Source organism: Coregonus clupeaformis, chromosome 17 (assembly GCF_020615455.1).
Source record: "Coregonus clupeaformis isolate EN_2021a chromosome 17, ASM2061545v1, whole genome shotgun sequence".
NCBI lineage: Eukaryota > Metazoa > Chordata > Actinopteri > Salmoniformes > Salmonidae > Coregonus > Coregonus clupeaformis.
In genome coordinates, this window is record NC_059208.1 from 21,424,635 (window position 1) to 21,437,171 (window position 12,537).

The 12,537-nt window shown below is 42.5% G+C and overlaps 1 protein-coding gene across 1 annotated transcript in view; it reads left to right on the forward strand.

The window, feature by feature from the left end:
- The window catches only part of LOC121586073 (collagen alpha-1(XIV) chain-like), a 235,092-nt gene that overhangs the window by 182,124 nt on the left and 40,431 nt on the right, over positions 1-12,537 (forward strand). Inside the window, exons 36-37 of the mRNA XM_041902529.2 lie at positions 9,972-10,058; positions 11,510-11,563. Coding sequence (XP_041758463.2) covers positions 9,972-10,058; positions 11,510-11,563 — 141 coding nt within the window. The remainder of the gene's footprint in view (positions 1-9,971; positions 10,059-11,509; positions 11,564-12,537) is intronic.

The following is a 12,537-nucleotide window of genomic DNA, read 5'->3' on the forward strand; positions in this document are numbered from 1 at the left end:
TTGCATTAGCTGAGCCTGTTTCCAAATACACTAAAAACCCTATTATGAAACATTCTCTAAAAATCTGGAAACAGTTCAGGCGATCGTTTGGTCTCAGTGAATTTTAAACTTCTGCCCCATTATTAAAGAACCATACATTCTCTCCATCATTATTAGACCGGGCGTTTCATATCTGATCTGGAAAAGGGATTTCCTCACTTAACGACTTGTACATTGATATTGATTTTGCATCTTTTGAACAGTTAGTACAAAAGTTCAATATTCCTAGATCCCATTTCTTTAGATGCCTGCAATTGCGTAGTTTTGTATTTTCATACTCTAGTCACTTCCCCATCACGCCCACCTACCTCCCTTCTAGATTCTATTTTTAAAGTGAACCCTTATATCAAAGGGGGCATAAGCTTGATCTATACGTTATTAAACTCACACAATCTGGATTCCCTGAACTCTCTTAAGAACCAATGGGAAGAGGATTTAGGTGAACAACTTTCAGACGAAACTTGGCAGAGTATGCTTCAGAGAATACATTCTTCATCTATATGTCTAAGACATGCTGTAATTCATTTTAAAATAGTTCATCGGCTGCATTGGTCAAAGGCAAAATGATCCAAGATTAGACCAGAAATAGATCCCACTTGTGACCGACGTAAGCAGGCTCCTGCTACTTACACGTGTTTTGGACATGCCCGAAATTGATAGATTTCTGGATATCAATTTTTTTAGACGTTTTCTAAGATACTGGAGAGACCGATAGAACCTTTATTGCATTATTGGGAGTGGCACCTCAGGAGGCCCATCTAAACGGCTCTATGGGCAACATGCTGCCATTTACTACTCTTCTAGCTAGACATCTTATACTATTTCAGTGGAAGGATCAGTTTCCACCTACTTTTAACCATTGGATAAAGGACGTTATGCAACATCTCAAGCTAGAGAAAATACGCTACTCCGTTAGGGGATCTGCAATTACATTGTATAATATCTGGCAACCTTTCCTATAATTTGGAGAAGACATGGACCCAGCTAATTTCACAACTCCATAAACCAATCCAAATTAGAATTTGTATAATTATTTTTACTCTTTTTAAACTTTTTGTTTTATAATATCTTTGTATTTAATTTTTTTACTATTTGATTATATTATTCATTGTATATCATGCCTGCTTTAAGTCTGGTTTTGGGGTGGGGCTCTGTTAGAGCATGGGGGGTTGGGGTGGGTTTGATTTGATCTGGTAGGGGATCCGTGTTTCTTGGCCCAAGCAAGTCTCTTCTTCTTATTGGTGACCTTTACATTTACATTTTAGTCATTTAGCAGACGCTCTTATCCAGAGCGACTTACAGTTAGTGAGTGCATACATTTTCATACTTTAGCAAGTCTCTTCTTATTATTTGTGGCCTTTAGTAGTGGTTTCTTTGCAGCAATTCGACCATGAAGGCCTAATTCACACAGTCTCCTCTGAACAGTTGATGTTGAGATGTGTCTGTTACTTGAACTCTGTGAAGCATTTATTTGGGCTGCAATTTCTGAGGCTGGTAACTCTAATGAACTTATCCTCTGCAGCAGAGGTAACTCTGGGTCTTCCATTCCTGTGGCGGTCCTCATGAAAGCCAGTTTCATCATAGCGCTTGATGGTTTTTGCGACTGCACTTGAAGAAACTTTCAAAGTTCTTGAAATGTTCCGTATTGACTGACCTTCATGTCTTAAAGTAATGATGGACTGTCGTTTCTCTTTGCTTATTTGAGCTGTTCTTGCCATAATATGGACTTGGTCTTTTACCAAATAGGGCTATCTTCTGTATACCCCCCCTACCTTGTCACAACACAACTGAGTCGCTCAAATGCATTAAGAAGGAAAGAAATTCCACAAATTAACTTTTAAGAAGGCACACCTGTTAATTGAAATGCATTCCAGGTGACTACCTCATGAAGCTGGTTGAGAGAATGCCAAGAGTGTGCAAAGCTGTCATCAAGGCAAAGGATGGCTATTTCAATAATCTCAAATATAACATATATTTTGATTTGTTTAACACTTTTTTGGTTACTACATGATTCCATATGTGTTATTTCATAGTTTTGATGTCTTCACTTTTATTCTACAATGTAGAAAATAGTAAATATAAAGAAAAACCATTGAATAAGTAGGTGTTCTAAAACTTGTCCAAACTTTTGACTGGTACTATATATATATTTATAAAAAAAGATATGGGGGATTGGAAATTATGCAGAAAATTACATTGATGAAAGTTATAATCTATCTGCAATATTAAAGCTGATATACACCTTAAAAAAACAAAAGAATACAAAAAAAAATAACAAAAAAACAACAGACCAACAGACCAACAACCAACTCTAATCCACTCCAAGAAGATGAATAACTGAGAGAGACTACCATCCAACCCACCAACTCTAATCCACTCCAGAAGATGAATAACTGAGAGAGACTACCATCCAACCCACCAACTCTAATCCACTCCAAGAGGATGAATAACTGAGAGAGACTACCATCCAACCCACCAACTCTAATCCACTCCAAGAAGATGAATAACTGAGAGAGACTACCATCCAACCCACCAACTCTAATCCACTCCAGAAGATGAATAACTGAGAGAGACTACCATCCAACCCACCAACTCTAATCCACTCCAAGAGGATGAATAACTGAGAGAGACTACCATCCAACCCACCAACTATAATCCACTCCAAGAGGATGAATAACTGAGAGAGACTACCATCCAACCCACCAACTCTAATCCACTCCATGATGATGGATAACTGAGAGAGACTACCTTCCAACCCACCAACTCGAATCCACTCCAATATGATGAATAACTGAGAGAGACTACCATCCAACCCACCAACTCTAATCCACTCCAGAAGATGAATAACTGAGAGAGACTACCATCCAGCCCACCAACTATAATCCACTCCAAGAGGATGAATAACTGAGAGAGATTACCATCCAACCCACCAACTCTAATCCACTCCAAGAGGATGAATAACTGAGAGAGACTACCATCCAACCCACCAACTATAATCCACTCCAAGATGATGAATAACTGAGAGAGACTAACATCCAACCCACCAACTATAATCCACTCCAAGATGATGAATAACTGAGAGAGACTACCATCCAGCCCACCAACTCTAATCCACTCCAAAATGATGAATAACTGAGAGAGATTACCATCCAACCCACCAACTCTAATCCACTCCAAGATTATGAATAACTGAGAGAGACTACCATCCAGCCCACCAACTCTAATCCACTCCAAGAAGATGAATAACTGAGAGAGACTACTATCCAACCCACCAACTCTAATCCACTCCAATAAGATGAATAACTGAGAGAGACTACCATCCAACCCACCAACTCTAATCCACTCCAAGAGGATGAATAACTGAGAGAGACTACCATCCAACACACCAACTCTAATCCACTCCAAGAGGATGAATAACTGAGAGAGACTACCATCCAACCCACCAACTCTAATCCACTCCAAGAGGATGAATACCTGAGAGAGACTACCATCCAACCCACCAACTCTAATCCACTCCAGAAGATGAATAACTGAGAGAGACTACCATCCAACCCACCAACTCTAATCCACTCCAAGAAGATGAATAACTGAGAGAGACTACCATCCAACCCACCAACTCTAATCCACTCCAAGAGGATGAATAACTGAGAGAGACTACCATCCAACCCACCAGCTCTAATCCACTCCAAGAGGATGAATAACTGAGAGAGACTACCATCCAACCCACCAACTCTAATCCACTCCAAGATTATGAATAACTGAGAGAGACTACCATCCAACCCACCAACTCTAATCCACTCCAAGAGGATGAATAACTGAGAGAGACTACCATCCAACCCACCAACTCTAATCCACTCCAAGAGGATGAATAACTGAGAGAGACTACCATCCAACCCACCAACTCTAATCCACTCCAAGAAGATGAATAACTGAGAGAGACTACCATCCAACCCACCAACTCTAATCCACTCCAAGATTATGAATAACTGAGAGAGACTACCATCCAACCCACCAACTCTAATCCACTCCAAGAGGATGAATAACTGAGAGAGACTACCATCCAACCCACCAACTCTAATCCACTCCAAGAGGATGAATAACTGAGAGAGACTACCATCCAACCCACCAACTCTAATCCACTCCAGAAGATGAATAACTGAGAGAGACTACCATCCAACCCACCAACTCTAATCCACTCCAAGAAGATGAATAACTGAGAGAGACTACCATCCAACCCACCAACTCTAATCCACTCCAAGAGGATGAATAACTGAGAGAGACTACCATCCAACCCACCAACTCTAATCCACTCCAAGAGGATGAATAACTGAGAGAGATTACCATCCAACCCACCAACTCTAATCCACTCCAAGATGATGAATAACTGAGAGAGACTACCATCCAGCCCACCAACTCTAATCCACTCCAAGAGGATGAATAACTGAGAGAGACTACCATCCAACCCACCAACTCTAATCCACTCCAGAGGATGAATAACTGAGAGAGACTACCATCCAACCCACCAACTCTAATCCACTCCAAGAGGATGAATAACTGAGAGAGACTACCATCCAGCCCACCAACTCTAATCCACTCCAAGAGGATGAATAACTGAGAGAGACTACCATCCAACCCACCAACTCTAATCCACTCCAGAAGATGAATAACTGAGAGAGACTACCATCCAACCCACCAACTCTAATCCACTCCAAGAGGATGAATAACTGAGAGAGACTACCATCCAACCCACCAATTCTAATCCACTCCAAGAGGATGAATAATTGAGCTCTCAAACTACTGCTCTTTCTCATCTCTGTACTAAGTCCACATAGCAATACCCAGCCAGTAGTCTATGTGCTATATGTCAGCAGACAGCGTGTCAGACAGAACATACAAAGGTGCTATCTAGAACCTAAAAAGGTTATTTGGCTGTCCCCATAGGAGAACCCTTCGAATAAATATTTTTGGTTCCAGGTAGAACCCTTTCCACAAAGGATTTACCAGGTAGAACCCTTTTGGGTTTCAGGTAGAATGGAACCCAAAAGGGTTGTATCTGGTCAGTCCTTTGTGGAAAGGGTTCTACCTGGAACCAAAAAGGGTTCTACCTGGAACCAAAAAGGGTTCTACCTGGAACCAAAAAGGGTTCTCCTATGGGGACAGCAGTAACATGAGAGACATGTCCAGGACTGAACTAGCTAGACCAGGTGGTAACATGAGAGACATGTCCAGGACTGACCTAGCGAGACGTGTTAGATCAACAAACTGTACTTTAAGCAAACATGTTCGGCTTACTCCTCTCTCTCTCTCTCTCTCTCTCTCTCTCTCTCTCTCTCTCTCTCTCTCTCTCTCTCTCTCTCTCTCTCTCGCTCTCTCTCTCTCTCTCTCTCTCTCTCTCTCTCTCTCTCTCTCTCTCTCTCTCTCTCTCTCTCTCTCTCTCTCTCTCTCTCCTCTCTCTCTCTCTCTCTCTCTCTCTCTCTCTCTCTCTCTCTCTCTCTCTCTCTCTCTCTCTCTCTCTCTCTCTCTCTCTCTCTCTCTCTCTCTCTCTCTCTCTCTCTCTCTCTCTCTCTCTCTCTCTCTCTCTGTTTACATTGTCAAAGCAAATTAAATAGATCATAAACAAAAGTGAAATAAACAAAACATGTACAGTAAACATTACCCTCACAAAAGTTCCAAAATAGTAAAGACATTCTCATGATTTCGTTGGGTCTAATTGTGTTGCTGTCCTGGGGCTCTGTGGGGTCTGTTTGTGTTTGTGAACAGAGCCCCAGGACCAGCTTGCTTAGGGGGCACTTCTCCAGGTTCATTTCTCTGTAGGTGATGGCTTGGGAATCGCTTCCTTTTAGGTGGTTGTAGAATTTAACGGCTCTTTCCTGGATTTTGATCATTACCGGGTATCGGCCTAATTCTGTTCTGCATGCATTATTTGGTGTTTTTCGTTGTACACAGAGGATATTTTTGCAGAATTCTGCATGCAGAGTCTCAATTTGGTGTTTGTCCCATTTTGTGAATTATTGGTTGGTGAGCGGACCCCAGACCTCACAACCATAAAGGGCAATGGGTTCTAGAACTGATTCAAGTATTTTTTGCCAGATCCTAATTGGTATGTCGAATTTTATGTTCCTTTTGATGGCATAGAAGGTCCTTCTTGCCTTGTCTCAGATCGTTCACAGCTTTGTGGAAGTTACCTGTGGCGCTGATGTTTAGGCCAAGGTTTGTATAGTTTATTGTGTGCTCTAGGGCAACGGTGTCTAGATGGAATTTTTATTTGTGGTCCTGGCAACTGGACCTTTTTTGGAACACCATTATTTTTATCTTACTGAGATTTACTGTCAGGACACAGGTCTGACAGAATCTGTGCAGAAGATCTAGGTGCTGCTGTAGGCCCTCCTTGGTTGGGGACAGAAGCACCAGATCATCAGCAAACAGTAAACATTTGACTTCAGATTCTAGTAGGGTGAGGCTGGGTGCTGCAGACTGTTCTAGTGCCCTCACCAATTCGTTGATATATATGTTGAAGAGGGACATTTGCTCAGTACATTGTTTTCGCTGAGGAAATGTACGAGTCTGCTGTTAATGATAATGCAAGGGATTTTCCCAAGGTTGCTGTTGACGCATATCCCACGGTAGTTATTGGGGTCAAATTTGCCTCCACTTTTGTGGATTGGGATGATCAGTCCTTGGTTCCAAATATTGGGGAATATGCCAGAGCTGAGGATGATGTTAAAGAGTTTAAGTATAGCCAATTGGAATTTGTGGTCTGTATATTTTGTCATTTCATTTAGGATACCATCAACCCTACATGCCTTTTTAGATTGGAGGGTTTGTATTTTGTCCTGTAGTTCTTTCAATGTAATTGGAGAATCCAGTGGGTTCTGGTAGTCTTTAATAGTTGATTCTAAGATTTGTATTACTCTGTTAGTAACACCGCTACAAAACACTCCCAATACCCCATCCTCTCAGATACAGTCCTGTCCACCTCACTCCTCACAGACCACTAGCCTGTATTTATTACCTACTACCGGCCTCCCTGGCTCTTTCAAAGCACGTTTTATCATTGGAAAAGGATAGGACAATTATTTGAATGATAACTGTGTTTCTAGCTAGCCGGGCCCAGGAGATAGCTGTGATGAATGGTGCTGCTGCGAGGCCAGGAGAGAAGAGGAGAGGAGAGAGGTTATTTTTCTCCTGGTGACAGACTGATGGAACAGGGGAGATAGCAACCTGAGGCCTTGCTGCACTCCAGCCACACACTTAACACTGGGGCACAGGACAGAAGGAGCTAACTGATAGAGGAACCTGGAAATGGACAAATTGAAAAGCTTATCTACCAACCCAGGCATTTAGTCTCACCAGGAGACATACAAACTGTTTCTTTCTTGAACATTTACATATCTCAAATTCTCACCAAGCTAAGCATTTACATAAGTATCTCCCATTTCAAACCGGATGGACATCATGAAAATGATCGGAGAGGTTGAGAGTAGAAGAAGTTCAGGAGAAAAAAACAAACAAAATATAATTATTGTAAAATTGACTGTGTCCATAAAATGTATATAGTAAGTATAAGCTGGAAGTAGAGGCCTAAGCATTGTTGTTCACTAGTTTACTCCAATTAGGGAAAGGGTGGTGGGGTTGGAAAGTAATAAAGGGGAATATATATTTTTTAAAGGATATGTATGTATGTATGTATGTATGTATGTATGTATGTATGTATGTATGTATGTATGTACAGTGGGGAGAACAAGTATTTGATACACTGCCGATTTTGCAGGTTTTCCTACTTACAAAGCATGTAGAGGTCTGTAATTTTTATCATAGGTACACTTCAACTGTGAGAGACGGAATCTAAAACAAACATCCAGAAAATAAAATTGTATGATTTTTAAGTAATTAATTTGCATTTTATTGCATGACATAAGTGTTTTGCAAGACACCAATTTTGCAAGTTCTCCCACTTAAAAAGATGAGAGAGGCCTGTAATTTTCATCATAGGTACACGTCAACTATGACAGACAAATTGAGATTTTTTTTTACAGAAAATCACATTGTAGGATTTTTTATGAATTTATTTGCAAATTATGGTGGAAAATAAGTATTTGGTCACCTACAAACAAGCAAGATTTCTGGCTCTCACAGACCTGTAACTTCTTCTTTAAGAGGCTCCTCTGTCCTCCACTCGTTACCTGTATTAATGGCACCTGTTTGAACTTGTTATCAGTATAAAAGACACCTGTCCACAACCTCAAACAGTCACACTCCAAACTCCACTATGGCCAAGACCAAAGAGCTGTCAAAGGACACCAGAAACAAAATTGTAGACCTGCACCAGGCTTGGAAGACTGAATCTGCAATAGGTAAGCAGCTTGGTTTGAAGAAATCAACTGTGGGAGCAATTATTAGGAAATGGAAGACATACAAGACCACTGATAATCTCCCTCGATCTGGGGCTTCACGCAAGATCTCACCCCGTGGGGTCAAAATGATCACAAGAACGGTGAGCAAAAATCCCAGAACCACACAGGGGGACCTAGTGAATGACCTGCAGAGAGCTGGGACCAAAGTAACAAAGCCTACCATCAGTAACACACTACGCCGCCAGGGACTCAAATCCTGCAGTGTAGACGTGTCCCCCTGCTTAAGCCAGTACATGTCCAGGCCCGTCTGAAGTTTGCTAGAGTGCATTTGGATGATCCAGAAGAGGATTGGGAGAATGTCATATGGTCAGATGAAACCAAAATAGAACTTTTTGGTAAAAACTCAACTCGTCGTGTTTGGAGGACAAAGAATGCTGAGTTGCATCCAAAGAACACCATACCTACTGTGAAGCATGGGGGTGGAAACATCATGCTTTGGGGCTGTTTTTCTGCAAAGGGACCAGGACGACTGATCCGTGTAAAGGAAAGAATGAATGGGGCCATGTATCGTGAGATTTTGAGTGAAAACCTCCTTCCATCAGCAAGGGCATTGAAGATGAAACGTGGCTGGGTCTTTCAGCATGACAATGATCCCAAACACACCGCCCGGGCAACGAAGGAGTGGCTTCGTAATAAGCATTTCAAGGTCCTGGAGTGGCCTAGCCAGTCTCCAGATCTCAACCCCCATAGAAAATCTTTGGAGGGAGTTGAAAGTCTGTGTTGCCCAGCGACAGCCCCAAAACATCACTGCTCTAGAGGAGATCTGCATGGAGGAATGGGCCAAAATACCAGCAACAGTGTGTGAAAACCTTGTGAAGACTTACAGAAAACGTTTGACCTGTGTCATTGCCAACAAAGGGTATATAACAAAATATTGAGAAACTTTTGTTATTGACCAAATACTTATTTTCCACCATAATTTGCAAATAAATTCATTAAAAATCCTACAATGTGATTTTCTGGAAAGAAAATTCTCATTTTGTCTGTCATAGTGTACCTATGATGAAAATTAATAATATGCCATTTTAGCAGACGCTTTTATCCAAAGCGACTTACAGTCGTGCGTGCATACATTTTTGTGTAATTACAGGCCTCTCTCATCTTTTTAAGTGGGAGAACTTGCACAATTGGTGGCTGACTAAATACCTTTTTTCCCCACTGTATATATGTATAAATGTATATGTATGTATATATATATATATGTATATATATATATATATATATATATATATATAAAAACATGGGGGATTGGAAGTGATGCAGACAATTACATTGATGGAAGTTACAATCTATCTGCAATATTAAGCTGATCTACCCCCTAAAAAAAATAAAAATAATACAAAAGTATCTCCCATTTCAACCAGTTAGCCACCCGGTGTGACAATAGTTTTGTTTACTTTAATTCACAATGTTGTGTTCTGTCCTGTTATGAATCACAAATAGGAAATGGAATTGAGTGTGTTATTGTGTGGGTTTTTGAATTGCCTCTATTGTCTGTTGTTTTCTGTTGTTCTACAGAGGCTGGAGGAGGACTGTCCTGCCATGCCCCATGCCTGTAGCTGTTCTCAGGACAGTAAAGGACCTCCTGGACCCACGGGACCCCCCGTAAGTCCTACTACTGTCTTTATTTACTGTCTTAGGGAACAGGGTGCCGTTTTAACACAGCCTCAACTCTCCTCTCTATTGGTTAGTGTTTTATGCAGCAGCTAGTCTTGCTGGGGTCCCTACTAAATAAACACGATACAAAACAATCCTAGACAGAAACAACACCCAGAGACATAATTTCTCCAGTGTGCCGTCAAGCAGGCAGGAAAAGAGACTGCAGGGGCCGACAGAAGGAAATCCAAAAGTACATTTGGTGAAACATTCCCGGTCTGGGGAGGGTCAATGTCATACAGTACTGTGGACGTGTCTCCGCCACAGGTGGACATTGTAAGGGGAAGGACCCCAACAGAGTGAGAGTCTTCATACATTCTGCTGGAGAGGGAGGGAGGGAGGGAGGGAGGGAGGGAGGGAGGGAGGGAGGGAGGGAGGGAGGGAGGGAGAGAGAGAGAGAGAGAACCGGTTCCAGAGCCACTACGGGGCCAACACTGCATCAACAAACAGACATGTTTGAGAAAGTCATTATATGGATATCGATTTATCAAAGTAGATTAGTCCTCTCTCTACTGTCTACACATGCACATTTCCAGTTTCCATATCCATATGTTCCAGGTGGAGCCTATAGGCAGAGTTTAAAATCACAATGGAGAAAGATTTAATCTGAGGTTCCTCTATAGCCATCCTCTTTATGTTTATGTGGTCGTTGGCTCTGATCACTGTTGAACTACTAAACCCTTGTTATAACATTAAAGCTGTACGGGAGATAAAGTGGGGCTTTATTAAGACACAATAATCCTTGCTGAACGTGTTGAACCCATAGTAAAACTGTTCCTGCCCTTAATTCTATTATTCTTCAGTGTGTCTTCAATCACTGATATTATTGTAACAGACTGGGCGTGTGAAGTACGTTAATCAAATGCACTTGTCCTGCCTCTGCTATCATAGCCTCCAGCCATAGGAACGATTAGTACCTGCCTCCACGTCCCCACAGGGGTGCCATTAAGGCAAACACAGGAAGAGGAAGGAGGCCATTGAGGCCGGATGGGACAATTACCTCCAGATGCCTTCATCAGTCAGTCAGTCAGAGCAGAGTAGGGAGGGACAGGGAGGGACAGGGAGGGGAGGGACAGGCCTGGGACCTGGGTCAACCCCAGTAGCCAGTGTCTCCATCTGTATAGGACAGCACAGTAAACACAGTTCTCAGTTCTGTATTTTATAAAAGGAAAAGACAGTAGCCCCAACCTCTGTCCCCCGATGCAGTACATGTATTCATTTAACCAACGTTTCAACTACAAGCTGCCTTCATCAGGGTTCCAGATGAAGGGTTTACAGCATGATTCCCATTCAGATGTACAGTATGGTTATCATGGTGTTTATGGTGTCCTTCCTTCCTTCCTTCCTTCCTTCCTTCCTTCCTTCCTTCCTTCCTTCCTTCCTTCCTTCCTTCCTTCCAGGGAGGTGCTGGTATAAGAGGGGCCAGAGGAAATCAAGGGGAGCCAGGCAATGTGGTAAAGTATACTATTCACCCTCCATCACACTATGCTGCTCAGTGCTTACACAGGGTGTGTCCCAAATGGGACCCTGTTCTCTGTATAGTGTACTACGTTTGATCAGGGCTCTGGTGAAAAGAAGTGCACTACATTGGGAATAGGGTGCCATTTGGGACACAGACTGGAGGGACTCCATCACAATACAGCGTAGTGTTTCCACAGTAACACATACTGGGGGGACTTCATCACAATGCAGCTCAGTGTTTCCACAGTAACACATACTGGGGGAACTCCATCACAATGCAGCTCAGTGTTTCCACAGTAACACATACTGGGGGACTCCATCACAATGCAGCTCAGTGTTTCCAGAGTAACACATACTGGAGGGACTCCATCACAATGCAGCTCAGTGTTTCCACAGTAACACATACTGGGGGGACTCCATCACAATGCAGCTCAGAGTTTCCACAGTAACACATACTGGAGTGACTCCATCCCAATACAGCTCAGTGTTTCCACAGTAACACATACTGGGGGGACTCCATCACAATGCAGCTCAGTGTTTCCACAGTAACACATACTGGGGGAACTCCATCACAATGCAGCTCAGTGTTTCCACAGTAACACATACTGGGGGACTCCATCACAATGCAGCTCAGTGTTTCCACAGTAACACATACTGGGGGAACTCCATCACAATGCAGCTCAGTGTTTCCACAGTAACACATACTGGGGGACTCCATCACAATGCAGCTCAGTGTTTCCACAGTAACACATACTGGGGGGACTCCATCACAATGCAGCTCAGTGTTTCCACAGTAACACATACTGGAGTGACTCCATCCCAATACAGCTCAGTGTTTCCACAGTAAAACATACTGGGGGGACTCCATCACAATGCAGCTCAGTGTTTCCACAGTAACACATACTGGGGGGACTCCATCACAATGCAGCTCAGTGTTTCCACAGTAACACATACTGGGGGACTCCAT